General features: G+C 46.6%; 1 protein-coding gene across 1 annotated transcript in view; it reads left to right on the forward strand.

Moving 5' to 3' along the window:
* Dock5 (dedicator of cytokinesis 5) overlaps positions 1–8,825 on the forward strand; it is a 134,117-nt gene extending 125,292 nt beyond the window's left edge. The window contains exons 49-52 of the mRNA XM_090353619.1: positions 4,224–4,392; positions 5,035–5,176; positions 6,328–6,428; positions 7,142–8,825. Coding sequence (XP_090209745.1) covers positions 4,224–4,392; positions 5,035–5,176; positions 6,328–6,428; positions 7,142–7,246 — 517 coding nt within the window. The 3' untranslated portion in view covers positions 7,247–8,825. The remainder of the gene's footprint in view (positions 1–4,223; positions 4,393–5,034; positions 5,177–6,327; positions 6,429–7,141) is intronic.
* Positions 8,826–13,160: the final 4,335 nt, after the last annotated feature.

Consider the following 13,160-nt stretch of genomic DNA (forward strand, 5'->3'; position numbering starts at 1 on the left):
TGGGTGGAGGGTGAATCATCGCCAAATTTATCGCAGGAGGGATTAACTCCTGGAGGCCTTTTAATGAGTGGAGCATACCAATAAGTTTTAGTACCAGACACGCATGACGTGACTTCCTCATAACAACGAGCATGTACAGTATCCCAAAAATCACGGCAAGGGCACTGGAGTGGAGATTCCCCGGGTGCCTGAGGCTTGACCTTTGAGTCTGGCCAGCAAAGATTAGTAAGGGCGGGCATAGGGCACCCAGTCTCCTTCCAGCCATAGAAGTGGCTGCCCTTTTTCCATCTGGGCAAAAGTTAAGGACGAAATAGCAATGTTGAAGGGGCGGGGGAGGGTGGTGTTATACGCACAATTGCTACCACTTGGGTTTGCAAGCTTCTCTGGACGATTGCTCTAGCTTTCCCGCGGTCGTCAAACCCCACACTGATGATGGGTATCTCGACTCCAAGAAAAAACATAATTAGCACTGTAGGGTCCATTATTTATTCTGAAAAAGAAGAGAGAGAGAGAAAGAGAGAGAGATCCTCAGGAGGCAAAGAGCCTTCTGGGTCCTCATCAATATTATTGGGGTCCCTTCCCATTTGGGGACAATATTTAAGATCCCTTGCAGGGACCCAAATTGGCTTTGTTTCATCAGTGGGGAAGACACAACCAAATCCTCTTCCAGCTGTAATGAGGGGATCTGGGCCCCTCCACTCCCCATTAAGGGGGTCCTTCCACCGGACATAGACAGTTCGATAGGGAACAGAGGTTGTCCAGTGTTTCTGGAAGGGTGAGAGATGCTCCCCTTTGGCAAAATTTAAAATATTGAGAGTAAACAAGGCCATCTTTAGCTGATCATGGGGGGGGAGTGTATTCCCCCTTTTTGTTTTATTAATTGAGATTTAAGGACATGGTTATATCTTTCTACTATTGCCTGTCCTCTGGGATTATGAGGGATGCCAGTAGTATGGGTAATTTGCCATTGTTTAAAGAAGTCATCAAGAGACTTGCTTACAAAACACAGACCGTTATCAGTTTTTACTTAGTCTGGCAATCCGAGAGTAGCAAAACATTGAAGAAAATGACTGATAGCATGTTTAGCTCTCTCCCCGGAATGGGCTGTAGCCCAACAGCCATGGGAAAAGGTGTCTATTGTTAAAAAAAATGTATTTAAGTTTTCCAAAAAAGGGAAAATGTGTAACATCCGTTTGCCACAGATTATTAGGCCTAAGGCCTTGAGGGTTAACACCGCCCATTTGGAGTGGTGGAACCTGTAAGAAAGGGTGGCATGGCTTACAGGTCCTAATAATCTTTTTTAGGTCTTTAATAGCAACTTGGGAAATCGGTGGTGTAGTCCCCTCCAGTTGGCATGCGTGAGCCGATGGAAAGAGATAGCCTCCTGTAAAGTGTAACATTCAGGAGCAGAGGCTAACCGGTCAGCAAGGGCATTGCTTTGGTCAAAATACTTGAAAGGCTTTGATGTCCCCTCAGATGTTGAAGAAACATAGGAGCAATCCTTTGAGCAAATTTCTAGCTTGAATCATCAAGGGTATGATGGGGTTACTATCAAGTTTAATATGAACTTCTATGAGGTTAGGTAACAAATTGACCACATAAAGGCTATCTGAGGTTAAGAGGACCAGTAACCTCAGGTAGAGCTAAGACCACAGCATAAAGTTCCTTAAATTGGGCTGAGCCCCGTATTTCGTGAGTCAGGGTCACTACAGGAGAATTGCCTTTATCTGGGGGGGAAATAACAATGGAAGTCCCCTTCTTGCCTCCATCTGTGAATACGGTGGGGAAGGAGGGATAGGCTTCACTTAGAAAAAGTTTTGGAGGTTGCCACTCCAGCTGACTAAAGGAGCTCATCCATTTATGGGGACCATAATGACAATCCACTTTACCTGGAAAGCCTTCCATGGCTATTGCTACTCTAACATTATTTCTTTGTAGCCAAGAGAAATCATTAATCCTAAAGGGAACAATAAGAGAGTGAGGTTCACTCCCAAAAAGACAGGTAGATAAATCTCGTCCTTTGACAATACAATCTGCCATCTGGTCAACCATGGAATAAACTCTAGGCACTTCTCCAACTGAGAGGTGAATCCAGTGAAGAGCTTCCCCTCCCTGGCCTAAAAGGGCAGTAAGAAGGGTCTCTCCTGATAGGATATAGAGCATTAGGGGCATAGCAGGATCATACCTCTTTAAGGCTGCTTCATTAATAGCCAATTGAATATTATTTAGAACCTCTTTATGATCAGCTGACAACGTTACTATGGAGGTCAGATCAAGACCTTTTAAAAGATCAAAAAGGGGTGTAAGGGTTGCAGTGGTTATGGGGATCCATGGTCTCATCCAATTAATTTCACCAAGAAGTTTCTGAAGTTGGGGCAAGGTGTAAGTGTCTTGGATAGATAATTGGGGTTTTAAAGGAGACACGACATCCAGTGTTAGGACAGCTCCCAGGATTTTAAAGGAGGGTATCTTTTGGATTTTTTTCTGGGGCAATTTGGAAGCCATTATCTTTTAATAATTGGAGGCATTTATTAAAGAGGCAATCTAAATGCTGAGTGTCTGGACTTCCTATAATGACATCATCCATATATACATAGAAAAGTGAGCCTGTCTCCTCGTTAAGAGGGGATAAGACTCTAGACATATAGTTCTGACGTATAGGAGGACTATTGGCCATACCTTGAGGTAGAACTGTCCATTCAAAACGCAAATCAGGGCCCTTATAATTTAATGAAGGAAGGGAGAAGGCAAACTTCTCAGTATCTTCCGGGTGGAGAGGAATAGAGAAAAAACAATCTTTGATGTCTGTGACTATGAGATATTGGTCGTTAGGAATGGCAGGTACCCAGGGCATCCCTCTTTGGGGGTCCCGAAAGTTTCCATCCTCTCATTTATTTTTCTCAAATCTTGTAGTCTCCACTTGCCATTAGGCTTTTTAATCACAAATACTGGGGAGTGCCAAGGGCTCAGAGAGCGTTGGAGATGTCCCAACTGGATTTGTTGGTCAACCAAATGATGAAGTTGCTCTAATTTTTGGTGAGGTAGTGGCCACTGCTCCACCTGACAGGGTGACCGGGGATCCAGCGTATTTTCGGTGTCCCCAGAGGAGCAGTGGCCCTTAGGATTGGGGGTGAGGCCGAGAGCAGGAGACCCTTTGATTATCTCAAACGTAGGATCGTCCCTATCATTTGGATGCCATCTTTGACCTTCACGAAAATGTTGCCGGTACTCCTCCTCATCCAAGGGATCACCACAAAAGGCTCTATGGTCATTGGTAATAAATGCCTCCGCCTCCCCTAATATATCTTGGCCCAGCAAATTGGCAGTTGAGCCTGAGGCCACTAGGGGGCGAACTTCTCCCCTGTTGCCATCGGGATCCCTCCCAAGTTACCCAATCAGCCTTCTGCTGTGATCCTGTCTGTCCTCCAACCCCCATTGAAGAGCTGTAGCTTGGAGGGCCAAGGAGGAAAACAGCTCTTTAGAGCTGCCAAAACACGGTAAACTCCTAGTGGAGGAATCTCGCCCCGATTAATCTGGGCTTTTCTGATCAGTTGGTCTACTCTATTCCAGGTGTTCCAATCAAACAAGTTGCTAGCTAGCAGACACGGGGCAACTAAAGTCCCCCAAGTTTTAACTGCCTGTGCTTCAGAAATCTCTAACCCTCGAATCTTTTTTTTTTTTTTTTTTTTTTGCCAGTCCTGGGCTTGAGCTCAGGGCCTGAGCACTGTCCTTGGACTTTCTCAAGGTAGAGCTCTACCACTTGAGCTTCAGCACCACTTCTGGCTTTTTTTTTTCTATGTATGTGGTACTGAGGAATCGAACCCAGGTCTTGGTGCATGCTAGGCAAGCACTCTACCACTAGGCCAAACTCCCAGCCCGCGGATGCTTTCTTTAGCTGCAGACATTAAATATCTTGTATCACGGCATTGGTACACCATGGTAGAGTCAACCATTGGACCTTGATGGGTCTTTGGTGACTTTCAGCTCCCTTTCTTCCTTCCTTCCTTCCTTCCTTCCTTCCTTCCTTCCTTCCATGGAATATATTCTCCATGTACTTGACATTCTTATTTCTGTACATTCTACCCCGAGTTTGTTCACTAGCAATTGATTCCTGGAAATTATGGTACAGCTACCTCCAGGAGATCTGGTACTGAGTCCTTTGCAATGTATTTCCCCCACCCTGGGATCACGTGGTGACTTTTCTTCTTCTTCCTGGCTGGTAGGTCAATCTTGGAGCCCCTTTTCGAGCGCAGAGCCTCATCGGGTGCCAGGGTTGAAGATGTCACCCTCAGAGAGGACAGTGAGAACCGGATCAGCAGGTTCAAGAGAAAAGACTGGAATCTGAGCAAGTCTCAGGTCATTGCAGAGAAAACTCCAGAGCCGGACCTGATGGTAAAAGAAGCTAGAGAGCAAAGTGATGAGCAACATAAGGGAAGAAGTAAAGGAAAGGGAGGGGGAGAAGAAGCAGGGCGAGCCATGGAGATACATCCCAGTCTGGCCGTGAGTGAGGCAGGCCTGGCTGTCACACCTGCATATGGTGGAGCTGAATCACAGGCAGTGGTTAGACTTTCACATCTCTAAATCACTATTGGCGATGAGACCTTGTGCCCATGGTGAAAACGCATGCCACCTCGTGAACTCCTGGTTCTCGTCACCCTGTTCATGAGTCAGCCCGACACAGGGTTGTTTTCCTTCTTTTTTAACTCACAAAAGAAAGATTCTTTTTCCTACCATGAGCCACATCAACATGGTAAGTGTGGCGAGGGCAGTGCTTTCCTAGACTATTGAGGTGGCTTATTTCCAACTTCACTGGTACCACAGCCAGCAAAAGGAGGACCTGTGAGTCAGAGTGACTTCAGTCCTGGTCTCTGCGAGGTGCCACCGTGGGGTAGCATGTTGACCTTTACCAGTGCCTCCTGGCACTCCTTTCCCTGTCCAGATTCTGCCGTAGCTGCCAGAGCTGTGCAGGTATTGTTGAGCTCACCCCTGCTCCCCGTCACAAAGGTTTACTCCAGTTTCCTCTTCTCTTACTAGAGTCCAGCCAAAAAAGTACAGAGGCCAAAGAGTCTCCAACTGGTAGACAGTCGGCTGACGCCATTTCCTAGCTGCTCTCCTGCTCCCCCCACCACGCCCTTGAGCCCGCCTCCACTCACGCCCAAAGCTACCAGAACCCTAAGTAAGTTCTCTTGTGCCTCTTAGGTTCTTTTGGCTCGAGAATGCAGTTTTTGTTGTTGTTTTATTTTGCTTTCGTGATATCCTGGCAAGTTTTTAACCAGACCAACCACGTAATATAGCAGACTGTTGTCAAGTTGATTAAATCCAGGGTATACTAGAAGTTAAATGTCTCATAGGGATGCAAACGGTACAGCTGTCCCTTCACAAAGGGACAGATGAGACACATGAAGGCTGACACAGGATGAAGTAACTTACCAACCAACTATTGTGCACTTAGACATGTAGAAGGACAGGAAAGAAAGGTTAATGCCATATATTACAAGGCAACGAGGCATAGTGAGCTAACATTACAAGTGCTTGAGCCCAGAGCCATCATGGAGGTTGACCTGCCAGTGCCAAATGGGACTGGAGTGGACTGAGAGCCAGGCATGCAAGGGTGATTTCCAGGTGGATGTGAGTGTTTCCCTGAGTGGCATGTCAGACAACAGGAAAATACCCTCAGTCCAGAAAACACTCATTCATGTTCAGCTTAATAGTTTAAAAACAAATAGAAAAAAAAAGTTTTTTTGGTCACTTCTGGGGTTTGAACTCAGGGCCTGGGTACTGTCTTTGAGCTTTCTCAAGGCTAGAGTGCTGCCATTTGAGCTACAGCACCACTTCCAGCTTTTTCTATGTGGTACCAAGAAATCGAACCCAGGGCTTTGTACATGCTAGGCAAGCATGTTACCAGTAGGCCAAACACCCTGCCCAGAAAAAAAAGGAAGTTTTAGGGGGCACAGAAATAGAGGAACAAAGGGAAAACCAGTGCACCATGGTGCTTACTAGATGCTGTGTGAAAAATGGGTTGCGCAGCTTTCTGGGTAGGGATGGGAGAGAGGGAGAAGAGATGACATTGTCTAAGAGGAAATGTGCTCATCACCTTATGTATATAATGTAACCCCTCTGTACATGACCCTTATAATAACAGTTTCATAAACGGAAGTTTCGGTTCAGAACTTCTTGGGAGGCATTTTGGTGAGTGACGCCTGGAGTCAGAGGCCCTCATTCCGTCCCGGACACCTTAGAAATGGACTCCAGCAATTTGATTGGCTAGCCTGGCTCACGTGCCATGCGGTCAGCGTGACTTCTGTCGGCTTTCTGTGTCATTTCCAGGCTCCCCATCTCTGCCATCAGAAAGGCTAGTGACTTCTGCACCCCCTCCGCCGCCCCCCAAGAGCAAGCCCTATGAGAACAGCCAGAGGAACTCTGCGGAGGTAGGAACCTGCCCTGGGGTGTGGCCGCCCTGGGTTGGGGTTCCCCTGGCTATGGAGGCTCCCTAGGTAGGCGTGCAGACAGATCCCCCCCCACCCCCAGCACAGCAGTTCCAGCACCTCCGCCCATGCATTATCATGGCTGAGCCTCAGCTCATCCTGAAAACCAGAGCTGGGTTAGGCATGCCATGTACGCTTGTTGTGCTGCCTAAGAAACAAGCATCCTCTGCCCTTCACACTGGGCTTTCCGCAGCCAGGTCCCGTGTCCAGATTCACACCCACTTCTGAGTGGAGTGCAAGGCAGTCATCTTTCTGACTCACTCCGTCCTTCCGACTCCTTCCTCCATTCCTTCCCCCTTCCTGCTTCCCTCCCTTCCTTTCTTCCTTCAACAAGGATGGACTGATGATTGCCTGGCATACGCCAGGTGTCCAGGGCTGTGTGTGTGTATGCGTGTACGTATGTATGTATACATATGTACTATGCAGGTGTATGTACATGTGTGCTGTTTCCGTGTGTGTGTTTCTGATCAGCTCAAGGGAAACATGGAGGACAAGTGCAAGTCTCCCCACCTCCCCATCCCCGCTTTTCTAACCTTACAAAGTCTAGCTACATAAGTACAGAGCAATTCAAAGCCAAAGCAGAGTTCAGAAACCAAGGGAGGGCAGAGCCTGAGGAGAAGACCCCTCCCTTCTAACCATGTGTGTCTGCTCCTCAGATCGCACCCCCACTGCCTGTCCGCAGAGAAGCCAGAGGCCCGCCCCCACCCCCTCCCAAAGCTCGGAAATCCTGCCCGGGGTCTTCAGAGCCTGGAGGGCAGTGAGGATTCGCATCTTCATGTACCTCCGCCTGCCTGGGACAGACACTGCCTGGGAGCAGGCCTCAGGAGAGGGGCTGCTTCGAGGGGGGCTCGTTGCTTCGAGGGGGCTCCTGTGGGCAGTGTCCTAGGCTAGGACACTGCTCACCAGGCCATAAGCACACTTGTTCTTTCAAAAGCTCCGCTGGAAGTTTGGGGCCACGGCTTCCAGTATACTCTGATTCCAGAGCTGCCTCGTGCATATGGGCAGGAAATTCTTCCTTCCCCTGCAGAAATGGGGGCCAGTGAGTGCAGTGCGGGGCACAGGTCAGGAGCCAGCTCCCGGTGGAGCCCGGGCTTGGCTGAGGAAGAGCTCTGTCAGATCTGCTTGCTCTTCTCCCACACACGTACCTGGACCTCGCTGCCTGTTGGAAGTGGCTGGCCCCAGGCACACGCTGGGAGCGGACAGCGGCTGTGTCTGCCACGTCCACGGCCTGCAGGTGTGATCCACACTCCTTGCGAATGCCCTCACCACGCAGTGTTGCTCTGGACGAGATTCCTTCGAAGCTCTTCTGCACACGGACTTTTGCTCCTCTTCCCTCCTGGGGGCTCACGTGTCCAGCTGGACAGGACCTTGGTGGCCGGTTCTCCAGCTTCTGTTCTATCTTCCATACAGTGACCGCAGCAGCCATGTACACTGCCTGATCTCACCCCGGAAAGTGTGTTGTTTCCTCTTGATTATTTATTCCTCTTGTTCGAGGAGTTGATCTGATGACTAATGTACAGAGTGAAAACTGGAATAATTTGGAGAACCAAACAACACGCCTACGAAAACCACACGGTGTTTCGGGGAGGTGTAAAGCCAAGTAGAAGAAGACTCCTTATAGATCAGGAGTCTTACTCATAACCCCGCTTGCTAACTGTCCCTGATGACACATCAATCTGGTAGAAAACTCTGATAAGGTCTTTAATACCTAACTCTATTGGACAGGATTTGAAATGTCCCAGCTATTTTTGTAGTGCTTCGGTGTCAGTGGCAAGCTCAGGCAGGGGGTAGAGGAGAAGATGCTAAAGGGTCTTCCCTTAAGACCAATCCCAGAGTCCTCCCCACCCCAAGTTCAAGAGAGCAGAGAGATTTCAGGTATTGAGGGCCCACCGTGACCTGCCGGCCTCTCTTCCTGTGTCATCAGCCACCATGTCCGTCGCCAGGACCAACAAAGCCAAAGCTGCTGAGACAAGCCCCGCACACCACTCCAGAATGCAACATACATGTTCTAGATGAGTGAGGGAAATGTTTATTCTCTGCCCTCAGTAGAAGCTGCAATATGATCATATAAAAAAAAATAACATGGGCTTTAACATTTCAAACTCATTTGCTCTCCAATTCCAGTGTTCTGCAGACTCCCGCAGAGGGCTTCAAGTCTTCTGAGCTTTTGCTCTGTCGCTTTGGAAACTGTGGGTGGTTGCTGTGTGGTTCACAGAACTTGGAGGGGGTACATGTGAGATGGGGCTCTCGTCTCTCTGAGAGGCCTCGGTGTGGTGTGACAACTCTAAGGACATTGTTGATGCTATTTCTTTTTATTCAACCTAATGAAGAGAGAGAGAGAGAGAGAGAGAGAGAGAGAGAGAGAGAGAGAGAGAGAGAGTGTATGTGTGTGTAGATTAGCTCTGTACATACAGCCCTTTTCCAGAAGATGGCATTTTGGGGGCACCTCTTACATGACAATTTATGAGGAGAGAAAATGTTAAGATTGGAAGCAGATCTTAAAGGGAAAGCACTGAGGCCTGCAGAGCAAAAGGCGGGCAACAGAGACATAAATGGGAGACCCCGGTGGTCTCTGAGTGCATTTGTCAGTGCCCAGATGAGTTCTTTTTTTTCTTTTATTAAATAGGGTACCTTCAGAGATGATTCCCTCTCCAAATTATTGGGAAAAAAATAGCTCTTCCAAAAACCAAGAAGGGCTTGTGGGTATAAGATCACAGAGAGACTGAATGATTCACTACTTTGGGAAGTTTGTGGAGTAAAAGAGTTACATGTCTGACAAAAAGTCATCGACGAGGCCAGTCCTGGAGTCAAAGGGGAAGACTACAAAGGTCACATTTAGAATAGATGAGGAGTGAGAAAAAGGAGGAACTGGTCTTTATTTTCCTTGCTGGGAGTGGTAGAGACTGAGCCCTTCAAAACTGTCTATAAGTATTGCTTTATAGTTGGTTTCTCTCCCTCTTCATCCTAATGACTGGTCTTGCCTTGATCACTTTTTTTTGTTTTTTGCCAGTCCTGGGCTTTTAGCTCGGGGCCTGAGCACTGTCCTTGGACTTTCTCAAGGCTAGAGCTCTACTACTTGAGCCACAGCACCACTTCTGGCTTTTCTGTGTATGTGGTACCGAGGAATCGAACCTGGGTCTTTATGCATGCTAGGCAAGCACTCTGCCACTAGGCCAAACTCCCGGCATTGCCTTGATCACTTTTTAAAAGGGTTTTTTATCCAGTACGTGCTAAGTTCTCACCGAGATCTGGGGATGGTATTAATTAAGCCTCAGTATGTAGCAAACCAGTGTGTTCAATGCAAGTAGTCTGTTCTGAGCCATGTGCTGTAGAATTGGAAATTCAAGGTATTTATCTAAAAATGTGGCCCTGACTTGGGGTGCTAGGCCACAGGTTCTCCCCACTCTTCTGGCTTTTCCCCTAGACTCCAGAGTTTCAGTCATGCTCTCTTGCCACGGAAGCCCATCACAGGCCGACTGCAGCACAGTGTGGAGCAGGATTTGTGAGAATAAGCTTCCTTTGTTAACGATTCCCAAGCTGAGAGTCTCATCTCCCCCACTGTGCCTCTGGATCAAGAAACGACTTCTTATGGTAAAACAGAGATGGCCTGTACCCACAGTTCAGGGCACAAATCTTAGAGGTACATTTGTAGATTGCTAGATATACCAGTGTCACTACTCAGACACAAACAGGACTCTTCCTGCCACCCCAAAAGGTACTCACGGTGCCTGGGACACTGTGTTGTGAAAGATATTTATTTAGAAGGATCCACAAGTTTGTGCCTTTTTCTTCACTCAGGTATCGTGCAAAGGGGAAAGAAACCCTTCACACCAATAATACAAAATAATGACTATAAAGTTACATAGCTTCCAGCAGGTCCATATTATTTCATATCCTGCCCACCCTAGCTCCTTTTCATTCTAAGTGAACCAAAATGAAGGCAACTCAGAAGGAAAATTCTATACTAAAACTTTCAGGTCTGCATACTGGAATCCCCATTTCTTGTATCCCATCTTGGTGCTTTGACCTTTGATGCTTAACCTTTGCTTTGATTTTTTTTTTTTGTAACACCAAATGATTCAGGCTAGAGATGTAGCTCAACACTACCCAAAAAACCAGATTTATGAATATTGAAATAATGGTTCTTGTGCACATTGTTGAAATGTTGACACAAACGACCATAATTCTCTGTAGAATCTTGGTAACGAAGTCATATGGCCATAACTGTCTTCAGGTTTTCTTAGCCTGGCCTACCAGGCTCAATGTAATAGTCATATTGTCTTTCCCTGTAACATTTGGGAAGTTGATAAGCATTGATTGCTGCCTTAGAAGTCTACAAAGTTAAGTTGGAAAAAGGCTTTCTGGCTGGATTCAGAGTTAAGCCACCAGTTCTACTGTGCGAATAGAAGAAGCGCTTGCCTTCTTGATGAATGATTGCAGGCTGATTTTCTAACTCAGCCAAAGCTAATGAATACGCTTCCCAAACTCATCTCTCAGTCATCTTTTGTGAGCTGTTCATCCATACTTGGTGGAAAATTCCTTTGCTATGATTTTGTAATGAGTTGGGGTTCATGCACAGACAATTAGGTGCTGGACATTGAAGTAGAAGAGTTTTGTTCAGATTTGCTCTTATTTATTTTTTAAATTAAAAATGGAAATGTATTTTGAAGTTTATATGTGTTTATTTTTGTTATTACTATTAATGAATTGAAATTGTGAATGTTGTACAATTTCCTTTATTGACACCCTCTTCAAAACCCATCACTTCCAGGCCCCCTCACTCCCCATCACACCCCTGTGCCTTGCATTTGGACTTGTGGGGTCCTGTCATCTCATTGGGGAACTAATAAAAATGCAAACTACTTGCTTCCTTTTGCCTTTCCCATCCATGCATTTGATATCTTTCTGATAAGAATTCATTTAATGCAAAGCAGGCCTGCCTTAGCCTGGTATCTGTGACTCACACCTGTAATCTTAAGCTACTCAGAAGGCTGAGATCTGAGGATTGCAACTCGAAGCCCATGAGACTCCTATTTTCAATGAACCACCAAAAAGCTGGAAATGGAGCTATGTAGCTCAAGTGTACCAGCCTTGGGCACAAAACCTCAGGGATAGCACCCAGGCCTTGAGTCCAAGCCCCAAGACTGCACAACCAGTAAATATAAATACTTAAAATCAAGTAAGCCTGCCTTATTTCTATAATTATTATATGAGGTTCTGGCCAACTGTGGTTAAGTAGATAACTTTCAAAAACAACTGCATGCGCAGCTCAGCACAAATGTGTTTTAGTCGTCCTGTGATCAGCTGCTTCTGTGTCCTTATTTCATTCTCTGAATGAACGCAGCAGCTTGTCATGTAGGATTCCCACTGAGAAATCCCACTGTCCTCCATGGTCAGGATCTCCACGTGTGGTGCTCAGGCAAGGATACTGTAAACTAGCATGAAAATGTTCTATTTTCATGCCATTCTTTTTGCTACTGGATCATGTAAAGCTGTAGACATTGGCAAACTCATCATTTCATAGGTTTTCCCACCTTTTTCTCCCTTTGAAAGGCTGTAAATGTTAAGTTACATGGATGAGGCCTTCGGATTGAGGAGTACAAAGGGGATCTCAAAATAGGGAGCGTTTTCCCTCTTTCCCTTTCCCTGGGTCCTTCGTGGATCCAGTGCTCCTGGGTGCACTCTCCTCTGTTGCACACTCCTAGATAGATGCCATCAGAAGTGTGTAACAGCAGTGCCAGGCAGCTGGGCAGATCTTCTATCCACTTGAGCTCCACAGCTACCTCCAAAGAGGAGAAACCTCATGCTCCATGTATGACATATACATTATGTGATCATCTTGTCCTTAAAAAAGTATTTGAGATTGTACATTAAATTTGTTTCATAAAAAAGAAATGGTTCCTGAATGACTGGCAAATAGAAGCTTAGATCCTTCCCCTATGCATTAATGAAATAAGGTGACTTTTCTTTTGTTCCATGAGTGGACTACACATCACTCCCTAACTTTCTGATCTCTGTTCACCTTTCTTGTTCCCTTCTTTGTGGGCGGGGGGCAGGCAGTAGGGGAGCAGAGGTTTCATTTATCTAATGAGAACAGAAAAGGGGGCCTAAATATTTCCCATGTCGGTTCATGGCGTAGACATTTACCTAAAATACATGAGTTGATTTTTGTTGTTGTTGCTTTGGCAGTAGTGGGGCTTGAACTCACAACCTCTCACTTGCGAGGCCCCACACTTGAGACATGCTACCACCTCTTTTTATTATTGGATAGGTCTTTTCAGTCTTTGCCTCAGGGCCAACCTCAAACTGGGATCCTTCTACCTCTGCCACCTGAGTAGCTGGGATTATAGGCAAGTGCCACCATACCTGGCCATTGAGGGGTTTCATAGGCCACTTGGTGATGTGAGAATAAATGGAAACACTAGGGCCACAGTGCCTGGAGCCTATATCTACCTGTGAGGCTCAGAATCCTGTTTGAGCTCCAATCCTCCAGCTTCCAGTACAGCAATACAGCAATGGTAAACGTGGGAGCAGGCAGAACCAAGTGGGTCCTCCCTGAACTTCACTTTTCTCAGGACGAGGATAATGACATTTGTTTTCCATCCATGAGTGACAATGTGTGTGTTACCTGGAGCCTGATTTTGGCCTTTGAGGAACGTGAAGGATGGCGATGCT

This window comes from Megascapheus bottae, chromosome 20, assembly GCF_031878675.1.
Source record: "Megascapheus bottae isolate mThoBot1 chromosome 20, mThoBot2.hap1, whole genome shotgun sequence".
Lineage (NCBI taxonomy): Eukaryota > Metazoa > Chordata > Mammalia > Rodentia > Geomyidae > Megascapheus > Megascapheus bottae.